Source organism: Brassica rapa, chromosome A03, assembly GCF_000309985.2.
Source record: "Brassica rapa cultivar Chiifu-401-42 chromosome A03, CAAS_Brap_v3.01, whole genome shotgun sequence".
NCBI classification, from domain to species: Eukaryota; Viridiplantae; Streptophyta; class Magnoliopsida; order Brassicales; family Brassicaceae; genus Brassica; species Brassica rapa.
The window spans coordinates 25,443,207-25,469,834 of NC_024797.2; the positions used below are offsets into that span (position 1 = coordinate 25,443,207).

Consider the following 26,628-nt stretch of genomic DNA (forward strand, 5'->3'; position numbering starts at 1 on the left):
TCGTCGGATCTTCGGTTTATTTGGGCTTAACTTTTAAGGCCTCTTAAGCCCAATCTTCACTCATGCATAGTTTATATGCGATTTTGTGGATTGATAGTTAGAAATAAGGTTTTGATGAAAATATGATTATTGTTACAAAGTCAAGAACTTGCGTATACAAGTTAATGTGGAGCCCATCATCATAAATTCTTACAGTATTATTTGTCTGATTCTTCTTCTATATAAAGCATGTAATGCATTGTGATCAGATTGCCCCTTTCGAACGTAATAACATCAATCTCTCTTATTTGGTATACTACTTCTTCTTCTCATTTATTAAGATTATTATTCTTTTCTACTTTCTATTATTTACGTAACATGATCAAACAAATAGACACCTCTTATATATGAAACAATATATAATATAATTATAACACGTTATCAGCACGATCACTCTATTATTATAATTCTTTCTTTTGATTATTATGTTCGGAGTGGGGCCTCCATTTTATTTGTTTATGATTACCGGAGTGCGGCCCTGCCGCCCCGCCTTTTATTGTTAATTTTACAATGGTTGCTTAAGGCACCATGATGGCCGGTATACCGCCTAAACATTTAACTTGTTATTTTATATTTGAGTCCATTATCATAATTTATTATTTTACAGATTTGATCACCTTAATATTTTTGCTTTCAAATTTGACGGATAATTTTATCCCCATAGATAACTAAATATATTTAAGTAGGCACATATATTTATATATATGTTTAAATTGATAAATTTTATAATTGCTCACTGATTGTTTATGATTAATTTTTTTTTCTATCTTATGTTTTTCTTTTACCTCCAACGGTCATATATAAATTTAAAAAAAAAAAAAAAAAAAAAAAATTACTTTCTAAACGGCTAGTTAACGGCTATGAACAGTGTTTTTATCTATAAATATACTCATTTCTCACTCATTTACTTCATCCAAAACATTTCATCTTCTCTCAAATATTTTCAAATCGCTCCATTACGGTTTATCATTACAAAAAGGATGATTCGCATATTTTTGGTTGTATGTGCAATTCTAATTTTTGCTTCTATGTACGGTCTTTTTATCGGAGAATTTGCTCCTGAGGAATTTACGCTCAATGTCGGTTTACTTTTCTATGCGCTGTTTCTCCTTGTAATTGCGTGTATTATTAATATAAATGGTTCATTTTAAAATTATGAAATTCTAATATATTATTTGATTTTAGAAATCCAATGGCAAACATGGAGAAGCTCCAATTCCCCGCTCTAGACATCACCGGCACCAACTACATTTCATGGGTTACAAATGTCGAACTTCATCTTGAATCTCTTGGTCTATCCGAGACCGTTAAAGAGATTAATACTTCAACGCCTCAAGAAAAGGCTAAATCGGTGATCTTCCTTAGAAGACACCTTGATGAAAGTATTATTTATGACTATGCCAACATGAGAGATCCTAAAGAGCTATGGAAGTCTCTGAAAGATCGTTTTGATCATCAGAAAGACATAACACTTCCACTTGCTCGGGATGAATGGCAGAGTCTGAGATTTCAAGATTTCGACAAAGTGATGAATTACAACTCGGCTGTGTTAGGAATTGTGGCCAAATTGAGATATTGTGGTGAAACAATCACCGAATCTCAAATGCTTGAGAAGACATACACCACATTCCATAAGAGCCACATCACCCTACAACAACAGTACAGGTTGCGGGGATATACCAAATTTTCAGAATTAATTGTGGCGCTTCTCATAGCAGAAAAGAACAACGAGCTTCTGATCAAGAATCACATGACTCGTCCAACTGGTTCAAAACCGTTTCCTGAAGCAAACGCGTTAGATGCGAAGAAACCAGTCAAGGAAAATAAAGCCTATTGGGGTCGCGGTCGTGGTCGTCAAAACTACCGTGGACGTGGACGAAAGTACAATCCACAAGATAGGAAGTCATTCCAGTGGGTCCGCTCTGAGCAAACCCCTAAGGGAAAAGAACACCAAGGAAATACCTCCCAGAAGCGAGAAGAAGCTTGTTTCAGATGCGGTACTAAGGGACATTGGTCTCGTTTATGTCGTACCCCTGCACACCTTTGCGCTCTATACAAAGAGTCCGTCAAAGGAAAAGAAAAGGAAGTAAACTTTGCGGAACATTCTGAGGGTACAACGCACCTCGATGCGTCTGACTTTGTGAATGATTTCGAGGAGACCGCTATCACGGAAGCCTAAGTGCCCATCATGTGACTCTTGAAATTCCACAATTATATCATAAATAATTGTTGTTTGTGGAAGATTAATGTATAATTATTGTGTGCTTTTCACCTTCTTATGTATAATTATTATGTGTTTAATGTTTGCTAATGATGTATAATATTTTATGAATAATATTATCTTATGTTAATTCTTTTTGTTTGTCTCAGAAATGGACATTACAAATGGAACATCAACCAAGATCAATGCTAGAGATATTTGTATACCAGATAGTGGAACAACGCACACTATTCTGAAGCACAGAAAATATTTTTCTGAACTAAAACCGACAAATATCACTGTTAATACAATATCAGGTCCTGCAGACTTGATCGAAGGGATTGGTAAAGCCCATTTCACGTTACCCAACGGGACAAAATTCTCGATAAATAATGCACTATTTTCTCCAAATTCTAAAAGGAATTTGTTGAGTTTTAAAGACATATATCTTCAAGGATTTGATACTCAGTCTGCAACTGAGGATGGAAAGAAGTATATGTATATTACTCTTGAGAAATCGGGAAAACAAAAGGTATTGGAAAAATTACCAAAACTCTCTTCTGGTCTACATCATACATATATAAGTGCCATTGAATCACATTTGGTGATCAAAGAAAATTCTAGTGATTTTACACTATGGCATGATCGTCTTGGTCATCCAGGCACTACAATGATGCGAAAAATCATCGAGAACTCACATGGTCATTCACTGAAACCCCAAGAAGTTTATCAAGGGAATAAAATGACATGTACTGCGTGTTCTCTTGGAAAGTTGATTATAAGACCATCGCCAACCAAAATAGATAAAGAGTTACCAAAGTTCCTTGAACGAATTCAAGGTGATATTTGTGGACCTATACATCCACCTTGTGGACCATTCTATTATTTTATGGTAATGATCGACGCGTCGAGTAGATGGTCACACGTTTGTCTATTGTCCTCTCGAAATATGGCATTTGCGAGATTTTTATCTCAGATAATCAAACTAAGAGCTCAGTTTCCTGATTATCCGATAAAGAGAGTTAGACTGGACAACGCTGGTGAATTTACCTCCCAAGCATTCAATGATTATTGTATGGTAACTGGAATTGATGTTGAACATCCTGTTGCTCATGTTCATACACAAAATGGTTTGGCCGAATCATTAATTAAACGTCTGCAACTGATTGCAAGACCATTGATTATGAAATCTAAACTCCCAACTTCTGTGTGGGGACATGCTATTGTGCATGCAGAAGTATTGATTCGAATAAGACCAAGTGCATATCACAAATACTCTCCAATACAGTTAGCCTTTGGACGAGAACCAAACATTTCTCATCTAAGAATTTTTGGTTGCGCTGTATATGTGCCGATTGCACCTCCCCAACGTACAAAGATGGGACCTCAAAGGAGGTTAGGGATATATGTTGGTTGTGACTCTCCATCAATTATACGATACCTAGAACCGCAAACTGGTGACGTATTTACGGCACGTTTTGCTGATTGTCACTTTGATGAAAAAGTATTCCCAGTTCTAGGGGGAGAAAATAAACAAGTAGGAAAGGATATCAAATGGTGTGTACCATCTTTATTACACCTTGATCCTCCTACAAAACAATCGGAATTAGAGGTCCGTCGGATTATGCATTTACAAAGCATCGCAAATCAACTACCCGATGCTTTTGCAGACACCAAATTGGTTACAAAATCCCATATACCGGCTGCAAATACTCCTGCTCGCGTAGAAATGCCACATGAACGTGGAGTAGAAGATAATACACGAGAGTCTAAAATACGCTTGAAGCGTGGTAGACCTATTGGTTCTAAGGATAAGAATCCTAGAAAACGAAAGGAGTCAGAAAAACAAAATCTTTCCAATATAGAAGAAAAGTTGGAAGAGATTAACAACGAGGTCAATGACAATGTTGAACATCATGATTCTGAAGAAAATCATGAGATTTCTATTAACTACATTCATAATAGAAAAATATGGAATCGAAACAAAGTGAATGGTGTTGATGATCTTTTCTCATACTTTGTTTCGAAGGAAATAGATGAAGAGAATGATGACCCTGAACCAAAATCTATCTTGGAGTGTCAAAGGAGACATGATTGGATAAAATGGAAAGATGCAATACAAGTCGAACTTGATTCACTTAACAAACGAGAGGTATTTGGTCCCATTATAATCACACCTGAAGCTGTGAAGCCAGTTGGTTACAAATGGGTTTTCGTTCGGAAACGAAATGAGAAAAACGAGGTTATGAGATATAAAGCTCGCCTTGTAGCTCAAGGATTTTCTCAAAGACCTGGAATCGATTATGAAGAAACATATTCTCCTGTTATGGATGCAATCACATTTAGATTTTTGATGAGTCTTGCGGCTAATCAAAATCTAGAGATGCGTCTAATGGACGTTGTTACTGCATACTTATATGGATCTTTGGACACTGATATTTATATGAGAATCCCTGACGGATTTAAAATGCCAGAACCATTAAGTTCTAAACCTAAAGAGTTATGTGCAATAAAATTGCAAAGATCATTATACGGTTTAAAACAGTCTGGACGCATGTGGTATAATCGTCTCAGTGAACATCTAACTAAAGAAGGATATGTAAACAATCCTATATGCCCATGTGTTTTCATCAAGAAAACATCATCTGGATTTGTTATCATTGCCGTATATGTTGATGACCTAAATATTATTGGGACTAAAGTCGAAATACAAAAGGCATCTGATTATTTAAAAGGAGAATTTGAGATGAAAGATCTCGGACAAACAAAGTATTGTCTTGGCCTACAAATTGAGCATTCTCAAAAGGGTATATTTGTACACCAGTCTACATATACGAAAAGAGTGTTGAAACGATTCAACATGGACAAATCGACTCCACTTAGTACTCCTATGGTCGTCAGATCACTTAATGTCGAAAATGATCCCTTTCGACCACACGAAGAAAATGAAGATATACTTGGTCCTGAAGTGCCATATTTAAGTGCAATAGGAGCACTTATGTATCTTGCTAATTGTACTCGGCCTGATATATCATTTGCTGTTAATCTTTTGGCAAGATTTAGTTCATCCCCTACGCAAAGACATTGGAATGGGATCAAACATGTCTTTCGCTATCTCCAAGGAACGATTGATTTAGGATTATTTTATCCTAATAATACTAACGGAGAAATGGTTGGCTTTGCAGATGCAGGATATTTATCTGACCCCCATAAAGCTCGATCACAAACAGGGTACGTCTTCACGGTTGGAGGAACCGCTATATCATGGCGATCCCAGAAACAAACACTTGTAGCCACTTCTTCGAACCATGCTGAAATAATTGCTCTTCATGAAGCGAGTAGAGAATGTGTTTGGCTCAGATCAATAAGTAAACACATCCTATCAAGTAGTGGGATCAACGTCGACTCAAAACCGACCATCATAAATGAAGACAATGCAGCATGTGTCGCTCAAACAAAGGAAGGATACATCAAAAGTGACCGAACCAAACATATTCCACCAAAGTTCTTCTCATATACCCAAGAACTCGAGAAGAATAAAGAAATTGAAGTGAGATATGTTCGATCCTGTGATAATGCTGCAGACCTCTTTACGAAGTCGCTATCCACTACGACATTCAGAAAACATGTTTACAACATTGGAATGCGTCATCAACAAGACCTGTAATGATCGTCTATTCGAGGGGGAGCTTCTGAGTTGTACTCTTTTTGCCTTACTATGGTTTTTCCTACTGGGTTTTCCTATTAAGGTTTTTAATGAGGCAACATGATGCTGGTCTCCAAGGGGGAGTGTTACAAAGTCAAGAACTTGCGTATACAAGTTAATGTGGAGCCCATCATCATAAATTCTTACAGTATTATTTGTCTGATTCTTCTTCTATATAAAGCATGTAATGCATTGTGATCAGATTGCCCCTTTCGAACGTAATAACATCAATCTCTCTTATTTGGTATACTACTTCTTCTTCTCATTTATTAAGATTATTATTTTTTTCTACTTTCTATTATTTACGTAACATGATCAAACAAATAGACACCTCTTATATATGAAACAATATATAATATAATTATAACAATTATAACGTTTTGATGAAAAACTGAAAAGAGAATGCAAAAATACGGTTATGTAGATTTTATAACGAAGTTGTGGTTCATAACTGATCATTTAATAAGTTACAAAGCCTATTTAAAAAAAAATGGTCATCTAAATTCAGTAGCTGAACCAATAAGTCAGATTGTGATATGTTGGAAGATTTTTATTAAGTCAATATGTAACATTATACTCATTCCATCCATTGTTCCAACTTCCAAGTACTAATCCAAGCCACTAATTCACAAAATAATCTACTTAGAGACAGAGCCGGCTTAACATAACCGGAGTCCCCTGGGCAAAAAAAATTTGGGACTCATCATAACTAGTCAGTTTTAAAAACATTGTGTTTCTTTAACTTTTTAACTCATGCGTAGCATCAAGCAAGAATTTATATTTGATTTCTTAGTTAGAAAATTTTGTAATATTTATGTTTTTATATTATGTCTTAAATAAGATATTTAAGAGCCGATTCTTAGGGTGTGACTGGTAACCATCAAGGAACATTAGAAATGATTAGGAAAAGAATGAATAGGAATAAAATTTTGGGAACAATGAGGAACGAGGGTTCCTTATCAAAATTAACAAGGAACAAATTTGCATTATAATTCTCTACAAAAAAGAGAATGAGAATGAATGAAGAGGAAAAACTATTCCTCACGAATGGTAACATTTTTGAGGAACATTAAGGAATGCAGTGTTCCTCTTCGTTCCCTTGGTTACCATTTTTTAGTTAAAAATTAAGAAACGGATTCTTATATTTCGCTAAAAATCCCACCTTAATACCCCTCCATTAATCATTCTTTTAATCATGCTCTTAAACAAAGAACTGAAACATAAATATATTGGCGAGTATTAACTCTTAACTACTGAATTGATGGAGATGCTTCTTCTTCCATGGCACAGTCCACCTTCTTGTGTTCTCCCTCAAACAACTTCGCTATCAGTCCAGTCTTGGACACAGAGCTTTTAGGATCTGTCTCCATTTCGGTGCCATTGTTGTTCTTGTTGTTGTTGTCTCCGCTCAATATACTCTTGTTCCCAAGCTGTAGCTGAAGCCCCTGCGGCACTTTCTCTCCTATACAAACCGATTCCTCCGCCATAAGATCGAACCCACAACCCACACCAGGTGATTTCTCTTGCTCTTTCTGTGCCAAGATAAGGTTCTCTTGACCAGTCACAATCGTCTTCGTCTCTGGAGCTGAAAAAAACTCCACCAGACGAGTCGCAGCTTCGCCATTGCTCTCCTTGGACATTAAAGACAAAGCTCGAGCAGGTTCAGAAATCTCCAAGTCAGTGAAAACATCTTTCATTGTTTCATCATTAGGAGGTAGAGACTGATCATCATCACTTTGGTTCTTGGTTTCTTCTTTTGTGAACATTTTAACATTAGGAGCTACGTCGTTAGATGGAGTCACCGGCATAACTTTCCCCCGTGCGAACACGATACCTCTCAGTTTAGTGTCACTGTCGTCAACCTTGAAGTTGAGAATGTATCCTGCATCGAAAGATCCTGCGACCACACCAGAAACAGTCTTGCCAACCAGATCAACGTCAAGATTTGGAGTCACACAAGCATTTTCTTGTTCATCTTTGCGTGGACGACCTCTCTTTCGCTTCGCCAAGAGATCATTAGCAACAGGAGGGGGTGAGCTTGTGCTGGCTAGGTTCAACGGATTCATTCTAAGATAACATAAAAACAATAAAACGTGATTTTGTTTAGTTTTCATGCTAATATATATATATACATTAGTGGAATGCGATTTTTGTTATAATGTCAAAATATTCTGTAACAAATCGGTCTGTCATGATTCTAACAAAACAAATAATCACTAATCTACATAACATTCTAGGGTTTCACTCTGACACAGTATGATTGTTATATATATTTTCTTCGGAATTATGGATCTGATTTAAGAACAAATCAGAACATAGAAGAAATCTAAAGATCAAGAGATCCATCATTTTAGGATGAAAAAAAAAGGAATGAAGATTCTAATCATCACTAAACCAAGAAACTAAAAAACGTATCAAACCTCTGTATGATTGAACAAAAAAAGACCAGAAAGTTTTGTTAAATGTTTTTTTTTTTTTGAAGTTTTGTTACCTTTCAACCAAATTTGAAGATTCAATGTTTTCTGGAATACGATCGCAAATCAATCTTTTGAGTGTATTTGGAATTCTTCTTTGGCTACTTCTTCTCCTTCAAGTTTTGCTTTCTTGGAGTTTCTGTGGCCTTTGGTTTCATACCTTCACATTCCTATTTATATGCAACATATTGGGCTTTTCTTTACGTACTGAATTTTTTTGTTATATTTAACTATTCTCGAAATGAACATCTCCTTCTAATTCAATTTGGTTCCAAGTATCATAACTTTTGTTTGTGTAAAATGCCAAAACCCCATTTTGACAATTAACAGGTTGGCAAATTAATGAATTCTATAAGATAATGCCAAAGGTATAAGACATGACTAGAAATAATGATTCAAGTAACTTTTCATAATATTACTCCCAAATAAATCTTATTATTCTTTAATTTGAAAATATCACATGCCTATCATTTATTTGAATATTTACTATAACGTACTTAAATTAAGGTTAGTTCATTAATAAATCAATATTTTTAGTTTTTAATTCTTTTATTGTTATATGATTTTACCAAAAAATTGTATTTTCTATTTTGTGAAGATCACATGTTTATTGTTTACTCTTGAGAATTGATGACTTAGCACCATTATTTTTGTAACAGTAAAATCTAAATTTTTATTCTGGAAATGTCCATTAAGCACCATTTTTAGATATCCACTTAAATTCAGCTTGACTCATTACTTAAGCACCATTTTTAGTTTAAGCCTTACTAGCCTTAATTTATTAAAGAATAAAGGCTCTGACCTAAAATCCACAAACATATTGATTTTAAACAGCAAAATTTGTCATTTTCAAAAAGAAAATATTGTATAACGATTTGAAAGCACAGTTACGCAAAATACATTTTTTATACGGTAGTGGCTTGTATAGCTGTGAAAAAACTTCAAACAAAAGGTCGAAGACCCAAAATTAGCTTTTTGTGATATTTTATATTATGACAAAAGAATATAACTTCCGGCGTTAAATTATTAAATTATTAAACAACTTTTTCTACAAAAGAAATTATAAAAGTAGAACTATTAAATCGGAAACTGAAGTGTCTTCCAAAATTGAGACATTTTGTGTGGCAATTTCTTTCTGACACATTACCAGTTTCAAAGAATCTTACAACTCGAGGGATTGTTTGCAATACACGATGTAATATGTGTGAGGCAGAAGAGGAATCAACTAACCATGTACTCTTCGAGTGTTCCCGAGCTTTACAAACATGGGCATTTTCTAGGATTCCTTCCTCTCCAGCGATCTTTCCATTGTTGTCCATTTTCACTAATATGGATTATCTATTTTGGAGACTACCAAAGGAGGAGGATCTAAATTATTTTCCATGGATATTGTGGTATATTTGGAAGGTTAGGAATGATAAGATTTATTCAAATAAGGATAGCAATCCACAGGAGATATTGCGGTTGGCCGAGGTGGAAAGTAAGATATGGTTGGAGGCACAATTAACCGTGAATGGTCCTAGGGAGAATTTCTATAATGGGAGTTTACAACAATCTGCGGATTTAGACCTGGAAGTTTCTAGAGTTTGTTATATTGACGGAACTTGGAAAAAGGAAGTCATATTTACGGGACAAGGTTGGTTTTGCAGAAAGAGTGGATCGACTGATGTCATGATGGGGGCAATGAATCTTCGTAGAAGTTTGTCACCCTTGCATGCTGAGTTTGAAGCACTATTTGGGCAATGAAATGCATGAAGACCCTCCAATTTTCTGACGTAGTGTTTGCAACGGATTGTTCTCAGCTGGTGAAGATGGTGTCGACACCTGATCAATGGCCTGCTTTCTCTACACATATAGAAGAATTCAATCGCAGTAAAACTTTTTTCCCTCACTTCCGGATCAGACATATCCTTAGAGCACTAAATACTTTGGCGGATAAGCTTGCACGCAGTGTGAGGAGTTCTCCTTCAGCTTTGCTTTATGTCGATTCAATCCCACCGGTTTGGCTTCCTAGACCGGTTGGAGTTTCTAGTTAGTTTTTAGTTAATGTTTTCAAAGAAAAAAAAAATTAAATCGGAAACGATAATGTAACGGTTCGAACTTTTTTTGTCCAAACGGTTTGAGCTTTTACTAGTCTTTAATCAACGGTCAAAACAAATTTGTGTTCTAACATCGAACGGTCGAATTGAAACAGTGAATAATAACATACATTCAGTTGTTGTTGCATGTCACACCATACATTAGTTATTCCATAATTGTGGTTAAACATACATTATTCTAGTTGAAATTAACGAACCATATATTATTCATGATTCATGTACCTTCCAAACATTTTTCAATTTAGTTTAGTAGTGGCTCCTTCTTGTCATCCCACATATCCAAACGTTTTCTCGCCTTTTTCACCTAGATCATTACATGGCAATAATAAAATCTCAACAAACCAAATCACAATTTTATAAAATATGATTTCAAATCAATATGATGTGACTTGATATCACGTAACACGTACCTCCTTATCCCAATCTGTTCGATACGTAACGTAAAGCAAGATGAGGGTTTGCATGAGGGTACCTCCAATCATCCCGGTCCATATTCCCTATCACAAAAATTCACAAAAATTAATTTACTATATAGATAAAATGCATATATTATAGAGAAAATATTAAAAACGAACCTTGGCTTGTAAATTGAAAGTAAACCCGAGAACACAACCAATGGGAATACCAACAACATAGTAACAACCAACATTCACATATGCCACGAATGTCTGCCATCCACATCCCACTGCCACTCCTACAAACACATACCAATTCAAGATTTATTTGGCTCGGTTAAGTAAATGTATAAACCGGTTTTCTCCGGATTTAGCTAAAATTGAATTGCACGTATATACCGGACAAGACAGGTTGGATTCCGTTGAGAAGGATGGTAACGGCTAGAAAAGGACATAGCTCAGAGACGGCCTTAGCCACCTCAGCATCCGACGTGAAAATGTAGCCGATGTAGTCCCGCGACGCCATCAGGGCGAGCGCCTCCGCGAGGGAGATCACGAAGGAGACGAAAGTCGCCATCCATGAAGAGAACATCGCCGATTTTGGATTACCTGCTCCAAGCTCATTACTTGTCCTTACACTGTCACAGTTTTTAATTAATTTTTTTAATCCATTATATTTCAGTAGTGTTGGTTAAAGAAAAACGGTGATTAATGATTTGGAACTAATTAAGAAGAATTCCTAACCTTACAGCGGCATTGAAACCGACGGATACCATGAAAGATAATCCTGAAATTGACATACTGTAACAACGATAAAATGTTGAATAAAACGGTAGAAAAACCGTGAAATATTTTTTGGAATACTTTTTGGGTAAAAATGTTAAAAATACATGTTAATATAATCAGAAACTTACCAAATGGAAAGAGAATCTAGGGAGAGAGCATGATCGTTGAGCAAACCAGCAAGAAGTACCAGAATCTGTGAATACCACATTTCCAAACAGATCATAACAGCCGAACCAGCAGAGAGTTTAAAAAAGCTCCAAAGACCATGGAACGATCTCCAACTAAGACCAGTCCACGTGTGTCTGAACGTTGGACTTGTTATAATATACAAAGTTTGGGACATAACTATGAACCACCAAGAGATGGTAAGAACATAAGCAATGCCCATAAGACCTAGGTCGATTACGTAAACAGTGGTCCACGTCAGCAAAATCTGGAGGAGAAGGGCGGCGCCTGAGATGTACGCGCTGGGGGTCACCACGCTTTGGGCTTGGAGAAACTTTTGGGCCGTGAAGTTGACGGCGAAAGCGAAAATTTGAGGGATGAGTCCGACGATGTATAGAGATGCCATGTACGAGACTGTTTTGGGCTCGCCTAGTAGGATTAGAATCGGGTACGAGAAGGTGTATAGTACTGTCATGGGCAAACCAACCAGAGCGAGGACGATCGTTGCTCGTTGGAGATAGATCCCAAGCATCTCGTATCGGTGGGCACCATATGCTTGTCCACATAGTGTCTCGACTGCACTTCCCATACCTAACTGTACAACAAACATTAAAAGCCAAAAATAACGTTTAATTGTATGCTTATATTTTTGGTTAGGCGTCATATATCAATTTTTTTTTTAAATGGTTAAGAATCCATCTACTAATATTTCTTTGACTTCTATTTCGAAGCATTCGAGATTTCTTACAAAAGGAATTTAAAATAAATGATTTTACAGAAAACTTTATCAAACAGATTTTAGTATACTAACCCAAATAACACTTAAAAACGTTATAGTTTTTTTCTAATCATCTAATCATTAGAAATTCAAATCAACAAAAATAATGAAGAGAATCATTAGACATCTTAATAAGAAAATTAATAGTTCAAAAAAAAGTGAATGGTTAACTTCTTTTTTAACTCGGAAATTTGGTTACAGTATATTTCCAGGAAAACAGTTCAAAAAAAAAAAAAAGATTTCCAGCAAACATATGTTTTTGGGAGTAGTTGCGTATGACCAGTTTCGGTCCTTGATGAAAACATATCAAAATTTATTTACATATATAAGACAAATAAATTATTTTACATTATTGTTTAAATGATATCTTATCTAAGAAACTTGTATGAAAGATTTCTCTTTATAAAATATTATTTATTTAATTATTAATTACATAAATGCAGTACTTTCTATAAAAAAAGAAAGAAAATTTGTTTTTTATTAAAAGCTCACAAAAATTGGCTTTTGGTTTGGTTAAAATTTTAAAAAACTAGTTTTCCTAAAATTTAGAAAATCCATTTGTCAAAAATTTTGATTGGCAAATCAAATGGTTTTTACAAAAAATAAAACTAAAAGTTAAAACTTGATCGGATGAAAAATGGTTTCTACAAAAACAAAAACAAAAAACTAAAGCAAAAACCACAAACAATCAACCTTTTAGTTGGTTTGTGCCATAAACTCAATACACATAACACATGTGGAAGGTTTGAACTTTTATAATAAAAAGTTTTTTTTTGGTAATCATGTCAAATTAATAATAAAAAGTTTGAACTTTATCTTTGCTGCTTCTAGTTTACAAAAAAAATCAAGGAAAATATGTATCAGAATTTTAGAGTAATCAGCGGTGATAACTTGAATAGTTATTATAGTGTAAATTTGTCTCTATACTGTAATCAGAGAACACTTTTCCTCTCAATGTATGTCTTTAAAAAATATTCATTTAATTCTTCTTTTAAATATAAAAATGTTATTTTTAACTCTAAGAAAAATAACATTCTATTAAGAATAAGAAATAGAAATCCAATTGAATATTTAACGCCTCTATAAATAATTATTCTTATAATATGCACACACATATATATCAAATTGGAGAAGAAGAAAAAAATATAATATAACTAATATCAACGTGCCTCCAAATATATGTGCTTGTGCTAGCTGGTGTGCACGATGACGTAAAACTTACCATGAGGCCATAGACAAGATTAAAGCAGCTGTTGCCGATGGACACGGCTGCGAGTTCTTGACTGCCGATATGTCCGGCAAAGATACGGGTCGAGATACTCATTCCGCTGTTGAGCAAATAGACCAATATCGCCGGAAGTGCCAATCGAAAGAGAAGTTTCATTTCTATACGCGCCCCTAAGTACAAGCGCCTCCGTGACGGAAGGCTGCTCTCCGTCAAGATGCTCTCGAGTGATTTGACGTCCCTCAGTGGTTTTGGCTCAGAGTCCGTCGGATCCACCAAAGGTTGCCGGAGAATTCTCTCCGCCGTCTCTATTGACCTATCCATAGGTTATTATTTACGTTTTTGTTTTTTATTGTATGTTTTAGTGTCTTTCTTATTTAGGTGATTGATTAGGTTATAAGCACATTTGGGTCTTAAATAGGGACGCTTGTACATAATGGCGACACTAAAGTTTGTTGGAGTCAAAATGAATTATACTAGTATATACTCTTTATGTTTCATATTAAGTATCGTTTAAAGTTTTTGCACACAAATTAAGAAAATTTAACAATTTTCTGTTTTCCCCTTATTTAGTGTAATTTTTTTTTTGGTTTTATTAATTAACAAATTAAAAATAACAGTAAAAATTAAAATATTTGTTTAAAATATGCATTAGAAATGTGAAACGACACTAATAATCAAATAAAATTGAAAATCTAAAACAACACTTAATAGGGAAGAATATTAAGTTTCGTCCGGTTGGTAGTCGAAAATATGATTGGTTCAGATTTTTTAGATATTTTCTTTTTAAAAATAATTATATTTAAATGAACAAATAAAATAAATTTAAGAGAACATATAAAATTATAGAACTCAATATTTTTTTAAAAGAACATATGAAAACTTAAATGTAAGAGAACACAAACCCACATTTTTAGAAAATGACAAGGTATTTTATCACCTAAAATTTGGAATAACATTTTAATTGGACAAAATTTATTTTGATTGAGAGCTCAAATGATTGATACATATATTATAGATAAAGTGGAGACTAAATGTTTTTATTTTTTAATAATAAAAAGAAGAATACATAAAATTTATTTTATATGTTTTTTTGTTGGAAAAAGAAAGAGTGCGAAATTAATGAGAGTCAAACACATAAAATTAATACTGGCTATATTCCTAAATCTGTACAAAAACTATGAAGACTTTATATTTTAACTGGACAATAGACCCATAATTTTGTAAGTGGGGTCCGCCTTTCCAACAACAGGTAATAAGGTATTGTTAACCATACCAGTTGCAGTTGAAAAAAAAAACATACCAGTTGCAATATAAACTATTTGGGTGATACAAAATGTTTTTAGTCAAGTGGTTAAATGTCAGCATGCTTTTAGTCGATCGGTTAAGTATCTACCTTTACGATATGTTCTATCAAAGTTCAATTTCAATAAATTATGTTTTCTGTATTGTAAAGCTGGCTTGTCGATCTAATTAATGACAAAAAGTTATTTGTGCTAAACAAAATGAATAAATATACCTAAAACATACCAATGATTAAGATAAATTCAGGCGGTTCTAAACCACATGAATGCTTTAATTTTGGCGAAATTCAGTTGACATCATCAAAACCAGCCAATATATATATATATATATATATATATATATAAATATTAAAATGCCAAAATGGAAAATATTAATATATTTGTGATCTTAGTCTAGTGGTTCATTGAGTAGTATATTTGTCATCTTAGTCTAGTGGTTCGTTGACCTGGTGGTGATGGCTTTTTGAGGATTTACCACCAAGGAAAATTGAATATAGTCACTTAAAGTATAATAAAAAAAGGGTAAATTTGATGAATATTTATATTAGACCCTAATATTAAGTTTATAGCTATTTTACAGTGGAAAGTTTCTGAAGGAACTAGTTACACCCAATAATGTCAGGAATAACCTTGCAAGCGCGTGTGCGTGGAGAGAGGAGTGAAGTTAAAAACACATGTGCTTAATGTGTGCCCACATGTTGGGTTATAAAAAAACGAAAAGGCAATACAATATTATAGTCTATGTAGTCTAGTTAAGTTCTGCCACACACAAAGTCACAACAATTGGTAAATGTGTATTCATAAGGGGTTCGAAAGTCCGAAAATATACAATATACCCATGCACGGGAACGAGACTACCCTATATTCAATATACTATGCCCACATTTTGGTAATGTTCCAATACATGTGTAGAAAGTGACCCAAACAAATCTATACTATACGATATATGGTATAGTTTAGACAAAGAAGCTAGATCCTCAATACATGCGTTCAGACAAGTTGCAGTAGCCTAATGTTATGACTTGGATTGAGGCGATATAAACACACAGAAGAGAAGGCAAACACACGAATAATTGCCTCTAAACTCTAAACCGAAACGGTAGACCATTAAACCCTAAACCCAAACCGTTTACCCTAAACCTAAATTCTTATCCCAAACCGTAAACCATAACGGAGCTACCTAAACCCTAAACCAAAACTCTAAACCATAAACCCAAACCCTAAACACAAATTCTTAACCCAAACCATATACCCAAACGGAGCTACCTAAACCCTAAACCCCCTAAACCCAAATTCTAAACCCTAAACCCAAACCGTAAACCCTTAACCCAAACCCTAAACCCAAATTGTAAAACCAAACCATCGTCCATAACAGAGCTATCTAAACCCTAAGTTTGAAGGTCTAAACCATAAACCCAAACCGTAGACCATAAACCCAAACCCTAACCCAAAACCCTCTTAAACCCAAACTCTAAGCCCTAAGCCCAAACTGTAAACCCTTAACCCAAACCCTAAATCCAAATTGTAAAACCAAACTATCGCCCATAACGGAACTACCTAAACCCTAACTTTGAAGGTCTAAAATATACTATATTTCATTTAGAATAGTATGGGAATTGATGATAGTTATTATATTGATGAATGGGAAAGGAGGAAGATGGAGAGGGTGAGGAGCAGGAGGGGAGGAGGAGGAAGGAGGAAAGATAGAAGTATGTAGGAAAGGAAGGAGGAATGAAGAGAGAGACAGAGAGAGACCGGGGAAGGGAGGGGAGGAGAGAAAGAGTAGGAGGGAGTGTAAGAGTGAAAGCGATATAGGAGGAAACTATACTATTTTGATGAATAGATTTGTATACTATAATGTAATGTTTATTCAAATATTGTATGAAAGCTATATAAACTGTGAATACAAACATGTATGTGAATCTCCATTAACTTAGAGCATTCATTCAACACAATAGCAAAATAAAACATATTAACAAAGAGCATTGTTTTTCTTCTCCAATGCTACCCACCATCTAATTCTGAGATGGTTATTAGTGGCGGTGGTGCTGAAAAATAGGACAATGAAGCTGATGGAGAAGTGAAAGAGAAGAATTAGAAAGCGAAGGAAATACACTTTGCCGAAGAGAAAGAGAAGAATTAGCATACTATACTGTAATTATAAAATAGAATAGAATATGTTGCACAACATTACTGTTCATCTTCCCCAATTCAATTTATCCTCTGCTTCTTTATCACTATCTCCAATCCAACGAACCAAACATCTTGCATATATAATCACCCACAATACAACCGCCACAACCAATCACCACAAGAACCCTAAATAGCTTCTCGAACACCCTCACTCTCGCAAAGTAAAACCGTAGAAACTAGTGGGCCCACCCCTATCTTACGCGCAGCTTCTGGTTTTTTGGTCATTATCCATAAATATGAGTTCTACATTGTAGCTTAACTTCCCCTGTGATTAGAATTTTAGTTTCTATTTTCCCTATAGTTATGCACTCTAATTCCCCATAAAAAAACATAGGAACAATTGAATCGGTATATTAAAAAGGATACAGAAAACAAAAAAGTTTAAGATTGATATGCTAATTCATCAAAAGGTTTGCCAAAAAAGTATTTCAACTAATAAGTTAATAGTCATAACAGATTTAGAGAAATTTTGTTTAATTTCACGTTTGGTGGATCAATTTTCAAAAAGAAATCACCAACATAAATACCTTTTCAGAACAACCAGTTTCGGTATATCATTTGATTATTGATTAAATTTAAGATTATAACTTCTTGAACATTACGGGACATTGGTAAACTGGTGGTATATGAAACAATATTATTTTGGAATTTTTACAAGATAAGTCTTGTTTTTGCAATGCTCCTATATGTGATATATTTTACTATTTCCAGTGTGAATTGCAAATAGTATTTTCTACGTGTGATATCGTATATAATACGTTTATATGATAAATAATTTTTATTACTTCCTAAAATGTAACTTAGTATTCTCTCTATTTCTTAAAAAGTGTTACTAGATCTTGACCCGCGCTTCCAAAGCGCGAGTTTTCTTACAATAAAAAGTTTAATAATGTTAATGATTTTTGTATGTTATTATGTTACAATATTGGATTATATCAAAACATAGAATTTTATAAAATTATATGATTTATGAATTAACTTATTTAAAATTTTGTATGTATATTGTTATGTAACTCTTTCTTAGGTCCAAACATTTTGTTTGGTTCGAACAAAAACCGATCCGAATCGGTTCATATCCAAGTCTACGGCAAAGTATCTATTGGATATATTTCAGACCCGCAATGTCGGTTTAGGTTTGGATTACAGAGATCTGAAACGGTATCCTGAGTATCTAAAATGTATTGTGTATATTAAATATATTTTTCTGTTTCAAATATGTCTTCGGTATCACGATTATTGTTTTGTGTTTCAGATTCGGTTTTCGGTTAATGTTTCAGATTTCAAATAAAATATTAGATTTTTAGAAACATATTTCGTGTATACGCATAAAATTTTGAATATAATTAAAAAACTTTAAAGTATTGTCATGTTTCTATACATTATGTTTTATATAAAAGTTTTACATTCTGGATAAAAAAAAATTGGTTCATATAATATGTTAATAAATGTTGTAAATCAGCCTTTATGTTTAGCGGATAAATGATCATCATAGCTGACAATATAAACTATATCTAAACATTATCTTTCTGGTATTTGAAAATAAATGTTATTGTAATTATTTTCTGTTAATAAGCATAAAATCTGGTGGCAGAATCTTTTAGTTTGGCACAAATATTAAACATATTTTGTGGAGTTGATTAATTAAGGTGATATAAAATATAACATTCTAATAAAAGGGTCCAACAACCTTTTTATAAATATATTTTTAAAGACTGCTTCCCTTTTAATAGTATAGATTATAGCATTTTTTTTCTTGTTTCAAAAAGTGTTTTAAATGTCCCATGCAATTTTTTATACATAATCTATTTCTTACCATTTTCGCTAATAAATAGAAGTTTATTTAAATTTTTTATTTAAATAAAGATATACTAATATATTTTATTATTTTTTAATCTACGTGAAATATGTAAAAAAAAAATTATTTACGAAACAGAGGAAATACTAGTTACTAAAAATAATATTATCTATCTTATTAAACTCAAGTACAAAATTGGAGTGTTTGGAAACTTGAATAGGACTTTTAAAAATTTGGAGTGTTTGGAAACATGGATTGCAGTCTTTTAAAAAAAAATATTTTTGTTTGAAAACAAGGATAGTAGTATTAAGAAAAAAAGTAATGGGCTTATGTTTTTTTAAAAAATTGAAAGTTATCTAGGCCACTTTTAAAATATACCAAAATGGGTCAATCTAATTCCCTAAAACAAATTTTTCTAAACTAACCATAAAACAAAATTTAAACTTTATATACATATTTCAAATCAAAATAATAATTCAAATTTGATTTATATCAAAAATTGATTCAAAAATATACATATATTCAAAAATGGATTTTTACTAAACTATTTTTCAATAACCATTATAAAAAAATATTGTCAATATATATAAGAAAAATATAATACAAAGCCTAATTTGAAATACCAACTCAAATTATGGTTTTCATATTTCATATTAAGTTTTAAAAATATAATATATGTAATTATTTATATGATGGTATGTATAAAATACTATTAATTATATGATTACTTATATGATGGTACATATAAAATACGATTAATTATATGATGATAAAATACGATATATAATAATGACTAGGGATGGGCTTTTGGATACCCATACGGGTTTAGTTCTGATCGGTTTGTATTTTGGGTTTTCGGGGTCAAAGATTTCAGCCTTATTAGAATTTTTCTAAATTTTGGTTTGAGTTCGATTTGGATCTTTGCGGGTTTGGTCTGGGTTTGGATAACTAATTTAAATTATTTTTAAAGTCTTAAATCATTATATATTTTAAATTTCTAAAATGTATAAATAAAATAATATATTACGTATAAATTTGAATAACATATGTCATAATACTTAAACTTAACATATCAATTGGCTTGATTTAAAATTTTGGATACGAAATCAATAATTATTTTAAGTATTTTTGGTGATTTGAGTATACTTTAACTATTTCAGATATTTACTTTTGACTATCTATATATATTTTCAAGTATTTAAACCAATTTAAAAGTATCATTTTTGATGTTTTATATACGTTAAATCTAAAAATAATTAATATATATAAGTATATAAATCTATTTTTAGATAAATTCGGATACCTAAATACTTCGGTTCGGATAAGATTCGGTTCTCTAAATAACAAAATTTTGAATAATTAGAATATTTAATCAATTTATGTTTGGGTTTGGTACTATATCTTTGGATCGGTATAGGTTATGTTCCTCGGATTCATTTTTTCAAATCCTAATAATTACATGAAAAACAAATATCAACATATTTTTCAAAATATACACCCGCGCGCCTGCGCGGGTCAAAATCTAGTTATTAGATTATAGCATCTCAATGCTGGGTATAATAATTGATATAAGGAAAGAGTTTTTTCTAATATTATAGATATTTGAGAGCAAGTGGCTTTGGAGAATTTTTAAAACTCTTAAGTAAATTATATTAAAAATATTAATAGTTTTGGTTTGAGAAACTTTCCATTAGTTTCTCGGTTATGTCATAGCTATAGAGAAAACATAAAATATAAAATGTGTTTGTATGTCAATTTCAGCAATGTTTTAAGAAAGTGAACACAAACAAAAATATCAAATTATAAAGAAAGACTACGGTTTGACAAAAAAAAAAAAAGAAGACTACGTGGTTGATGTCTTTTCCATGACATTTGACAATGCAATAAAGTGAACACTGCCGACAAAAATCAAGTGAACAATGAGGACAGATAAAATTATAAAGAAAGACTATATATGTGAATGGTTTGTTTATAAAGGTATCAGATGCTTTGATGCGTTCAAAAGACAAACAGAAACACCAAATTGATAACGAGTACAGAGAGCGCAGCACTCTCATTCGTTCAGCTTTTAACAACAAGTAACCAATCGTAAATCCGACAAGTAATCTCTGAACCAAGCTAGATAGTCTGATATCATCAGATTCACCAACCAAAATGGACTGTATAAATATCCCCTTTCTCGCAGCTAGTGTTCGAATCCAAGATCTGACATGACCCCACTATATATAGCCTGTCACTGATTACTGATGATTTAACCGGTTAAGGTACCGTCTATGAATAACTTTAACAATTTCATGTGTCAACAGTCTACTATGATATATCTTGCAAAGTGTGGTTATGCGAGTGATGTTTTGCAAAGTGTGGTTAATAATCAGAGAATATGTTGCAAAAGGTGGCTAAAATGAAAAGCGCATTTTGAATCAGAACTTTTTTTTTCTGTTAAGAAGACAAAGTTGTGCTAATAACTAATGGCATGATGATCTCTTTACGTTATATTCATAGCATCTCCAAAAAACACTCTATAACTTCAAATATGGAGTTTTTTACTCTCTAAAAAGAAACTTCAAAACTTCAAATTTGAAGTTTTAAGAAAAAAAACTCTATATTTGAAGTTTCACTACTCAAAAAGTTTCATATTTTGTTTACATTTTGGTCCCTACAATTACATATCATATTTATAATTCTTAAATATTTTCTCATTTATCATTTTAAACCTTTAAAAATTCATATCTCGTAATAATTTCATTTTTTTTATAAATTTAAGTTTTATATAAAATTAAGTAAAACATTAAAATAAGATTTGAAATATTTTAAAACTAGATTTAGACAACAACAATACAAAATAAACTTAACAACAAAAAAACTTTTTAAATTACATGAAAACACAACTATTACACAAATTTAAAGATTACAACAATACAAATAGTCAGATAAATTTTATTTGGAACCTCCAAAATCTCTAAAATATTGTTCAAAATTTTTTTGTGTAACCGAAGATGGTTGTTGTTGTTGTTATTGTTTTTGATGTCATTTTCGTATGATTATTTCTTGTTCAGGCCGAATGTATTCATGAATATTAATATCATCAATCGATAGAAGTTAAGTGTTTTAGCAATATTTTATTTTCCTCTTTTACTTTCTTGTTCAGATCTAATGTATTTACAAGTATTAAGATCACTTGATTTCGACAATTTTATCTTGTAATCTACAAATTAAAAATAAAGAGAGTCATTTATTTAAATACACTAGTTGATCATATATATATTACGGAATAATATGATATTTTGCTTGAAATTTAATATTAATTATATTATTTCTATTTAAAATTTCTATTTTAATATACATTTTATTAATTGATATTTTGTAATATTTTTATATATGTGCTAGTTATTTATAAAAGTTTTATGAGTTTAAATTAATTATGACAAATATAAAGACCATAATATAAAATACAAATAGTTTTGAAGTTAAGTTTGAAGTTTTACTTTTTAGAGAAGAATGTGACTAGTGACCATTTGAGGAACACTGGGAACAAATAAAAAAAGAATGAAAAAGAATAAAATTAAAGGAATTAGTGGTAGTGATTGTTCCTCTTCAAAAATAATGAGGAATAATATTACGTTGTTATTCTCTACAAAAAAAATGATAAATAATAGAAAGAAAAATTAATTTCTTATGAATGGTGTATTTTTATGGGAACCATAAGGAATTGAATGTTTTTTCTCATTTTCTTGGTCACCAATCACACCATGAACACTTTTAAACTACAAATATAAAATTTTAGAAACTTCAAAATATAGTGTCTTTTTGGAGATGCTCTGAGAGAGGATTAAAGAGAGAGCTGATGGCTTGGAAAAGCTACAAATGTACATTTAGGGCCTGACTGGTTCAACCGCAGCGGTTGCGGTTGCGGTTGCGGGAGTTTGCGGATGCGGGTGGTTGCGGTTTCTAACGGTTTTAAGAGATTTGTACGACTGGTTCTGCGGTTAGAAATTGGTGCGTTTGCGGGATACTTATGACTGGTTAACTACCAAATGCAGCAGCGGTTAAATAAAAAATTAACAATATTTACATTTTATACAATTATAAAAATATCAAAAATAATAATATTATAATAAATATAAAATTTATATTTAGAAAGTTATAGTTTAAATTTTTTAAAATATAGAAAATATTTTTATTTTAAAATTTTATAATATTAATTAAAATATAATTGATATATTTTAGCATTTTTATAATTTCAATTTATTTTTTTATTAATTTTTTTTTATTTTTGTATTTATATTGTTTTGGAAAAAAAATAATTTTTTTTTATCCTCCCGCAAACGCCCGCAACCGCAAACGCTAGCTGGAACCAGCTTTTGAATTTATGAGGTTCAGAGCGATTTGGAGCGGTTTAGAGCGGTTTGAGCGATTGTTGCAAAACGCCAGTAACCGCTACCAACCGCAAAAGCTGCGTTTGCGGGTGGTAGCGGGAAAACCAGTCATACCCTTAATAAGGAAGAGGAAAATGTATATTAAGCCAGAGAGGGTTAAAAGAGAGAGCTGATAATTCTATTTGAAGTCTAATCAGAAATGGTTCTTACATGAAAAGAAAAAAGAAGGAAAATGGAGGCTACTTAAGCTCTTTGGGAAAATATTGTAACTTGTAAATCCCTTTCTTATTATTTGAGGATCATTAAAAATAAATAACTTTTAGTTCATGTGTTTATTACAAGTGTGTCATTTCTTATGTGGCAACTCCACAAGCTCTCTCACATATTCTATTTAAAACCCCTTTGTTAACTAGAGTAATTACACAACATGCCATTGATCAAAACATTATAATTACCTTAGTTTTGTCTACATTTGTCACATATATACGTTGATACGTATTACATCAAATCTTATCATTTATTTCTTGCGTTAGTTACCTTAACCGAAGTTCTACGTATTATATCAAAAAATTTAAAGTTATGTTAATTACCTTGACTGAAGTTTTTTCATTAATTTGTTTCAATACAAAAACATTACTGACATACGTAGTGGTCTAATTTTTTAATTCAAAAATGAATATAGATGCGAAAAATTAATGTTCGATTATCAACCAAAGTTTGTTTTTCTGTAAAATCCTAAAAAGTATTTGATGATCAATACGTGCTCAAGTGATTGATTTTCTTAAAAATGCGAAAAAATATTTGTTCTCTTAAAAATTTATCAAGAAAAAAAACTTTTTTTCTTAAAATAGTGAAACAGAAGAACCATGCATACGACATATACTTGCCCCGTTTCATTAAATTGCTAGATGATCTCCGCTTTGCGATTGTAGAAACTAAGGTGCAATACGATTTTCTGGCATACATATATAAAAACTTACCTTAGGTGATCTATCGTAATTAAGATTTTAACGCCAACTTGCATAATGCAAATAATGGCGGAGCAAATTGCCCATGATTCAAATGTTATTTGCAAGGAAGAAATTGATTGATGATTGGGAAAAATGAAACTTCTAATAACTTTGACATATTTTTAAATTACAAATTTGGTAAACTGATGGTAATAATACGTGATTTGCAAGGACTTGATTTTTGTATATAAGGAACGTAGATTAAGGTTCAAATGATTGTAATCAATTAATAATCGTGAACTTTTTTGAATTTGTTCAATTGCGATTGATAAAAGGAAATTTGCATTAACTATTTACAATATTAAAGTAATTCTCAACTAAGATTGGAACGCAAGTTATGTGTAATATTCAATTTAGTTACGACCATTATTTTGAATCTATATGACCACACAGCGATTTCTTTTTAGTATAAATATACGGCTTCTATAATTCAGAAAACTCACCACACATTTTTTCTCGACTTTGCTCATATCAAAACATTCTCTTAAGCAATCAAATGGTTGGCTTTAACTTTGTTTCCGATTTGAAACCATTCAAGACATTGTTTCTTTTATATTTTATTAGTATATTATTTATGTTTTGTTTTATTTTATATTTATAATTTATTTTATGCAAATAAATATACAATTTTTAAACAAAATTTTCACAGCTTAATTTAGATTGACATATTAAATTTCGTCTAACCCTTACTTTATAACATATAGTATTTTTTGCTATGACTTTAATTTTTATTATGTCTACATATTAAAAGTGATAATATTTTGAAATCTATTTATTCTGCGCATGGCGCGGGTTATCACCTAGTTTAAATCTTATAGTAGTAGTTGTGCACCCAGCGAAAAGAATTTGGTTTCGCCCCTGTTGATAACAGTACGAAATATCGCTAAAGTCTTACCGTTTTGTGATTGCTGATCAAATTAATTAAAATGAACAAAAAAGGAATTCAAACCAAAGTAAACCTTTTTTTGGTCGAAAAAGAAACTGCCATCCACCCCCATTGGTGTGCTATAGCTAGTTTAACTACGTGTGCATCACTCCTAATATTACACTAGAGTTTGACCCGCGCGGATGTATATTTTGAAAAATATGTTAATATTTGTTTTTCATGTAATTATTAAGGTTTGACAAAATGAATCCGAGGAACATAACCGATACCGATCAGAAAATATAGTACCAAATCTGAACATAAATTGATTAAATATTCGAATTATTCAAAATTTTGTTATTTAGAGAACCGAATCTGATCCGAACCGAAGTATTCGGGTATCTGAATTTATCTAAAAATAGATTTATATACTTATATATATATTAATTATTTTTAGATTTAACGTATATAAAACATCAAGAATGATACTTTTAAATTGGTTTAAATACTTGAAAATATATATAGATAGTCAAAAGTAAATATCTGAAATAGTTAAAGTATATTCAAATCACCAAAAAGACTTAAAATAATTATTGATTCCGTATCCAAAATTTTAAATCAAGCCAATTGATATGTTAAGCTTAGGTATTCTGACATATGTTATTCAAATTTATAGGTAATATATTATTTTATTAATAGATTTTGAGAAATTAAAAATAGATAATGATTTAAAACTTTAAAAATAATTTAAATGAGTTAACCAAACGCGAACCAAACCCGCAAAGATCCGAATCGAACTTAAACCAAAATTTAGAAACATCCTAATAGGACTGAAATCTTTGAACTCGAAAACCCGAAACGCAAACCGATCAGAACCAAACTCGTATGGGTACCCGAAAGCCCATCCTTAGTCATTATTATATATCATATATTGTCATCATATAATCAATCATATTTTATACGTACCATCATATAAGTAATCATATAATTAATAGGATTTTATATGTACCATCATATAAACAATTACATATATTATATATTTAAAACTTAATATGAGATATAAAAACCATAATTTGAGTTGGTATTTCAAATTGGGCTTTATATTGTATTTTTCTTATATATATTGACAACCTTTTTTTATAATGGTTATTGAAAAATAGTTTAGTAAAATCCATTTTTGAATATATGTATTATTTTTAATCAATTTTTGATATAAAT

The 26,628-nt window shown here is 31.9% G+C and overlaps 4 protein-coding genes across 4 annotated transcripts in view; 2 read left to right on the top strand and 2 right to left on the bottom strand.

Annotated features, from left to right (window-relative positions):
- LOC103861069 (potassium transporter 9) overlaps positions 1-26,628 on the top strand; it is a 645,946-nt gene that overhangs the window by 495,903 nt on the left and 123,415 nt on the right. The gene's annotated exons all lie outside the window — the stretch shown is intronic.
- Positions 1,232-2,218, top strand: LOC103861265. Its single transcript, XM_033287405.1, has one exon. It carries the CDS (start codon positions 1,232-1,234, stop codon positions 2,216-2,218), a length of 987 nt encoding a protein of 328 aa, XP_033143296.1.
- LOC103861256 lies at positions 6,846-8,555 on the bottom strand. The gene is made up of 2 exons (XM_009138970.3): positions 8,437-8,555; positions 6,846-8,012 (listed from the first exon to the last, which is right to left on the bottom strand). Exon 2 carries the CDS (start codon positions 8,009-8,011, stop codon positions 7,196-7,198), a length of 816 nt encoding a protein of 271 aa, XP_009137218.1. The 5' UTR covers position 8,012; positions 8,437-8,555; the 3' UTR covers positions 6,846-7,195.
- On the bottom strand, positions 8,421-19,504 carry LOC103861257 (protein DETOXIFICATION 39). The gene is made up of 7 exons (XM_009138972.2): positions 13,865-19,504; positions 11,828-12,459; positions 11,658-11,714; positions 11,313-11,551; positions 11,094-11,212; positions 10,929-11,015; positions 8,421-10,822 (listed from the first exon to the last, which is right to left on the bottom strand). The coding sequence occupies exons 1-7, from the start codon at positions 14,189-14,191 to the stop codon at positions 10,760-10,762; spliced, it is 1,524 nt and encodes a 507-aa protein (XP_009137220.1). The 5' UTR covers positions 14,192-19,504; the 3' UTR covers positions 8,421-10,759.

What these genes read in the sequence shown, in the direction of transcription:
- LOC103861265 (XM_033287405.1), top strand. Translation starts at nt 1,232, where the DNA reads ATGGCAAACATGGAGAAGCTCCAATTCCCCGCTCTAGACATCACCGGC.
- LOC103861256 (XM_009138970.3), bottom strand. Translation starts at nt 8,011, where the DNA reads ATGAATCCGTTGAACCTAGCCAGCACAAGCTCACCCCCTCCTGTTGCT.
- LOC103861257 (XM_009138972.2), bottom strand. Translation starts at nt 14,191, where the DNA reads ATGGATAGGTCAATAGAGACGGCGGAGAGAATTCTCCGGCAACCTTTG. An exon ending in CTTTCAATTTACAAGCCAAG is followed by an intron (nt 11,016 to 11,093) that starts GTTCGTTTTTAA and finishes TTTTTGTGATAG; the next exon opens with GGAATATGGACCGGGATGAT. An exon ending in GAACAGATTGGGATAAGGAG is followed by an intron (nt 10,823 to 10,928) that starts GTACGTGTTACG and finishes GTAATGATCTAG; the next exon opens with GTGAAAAAGGCGAGAAAACG.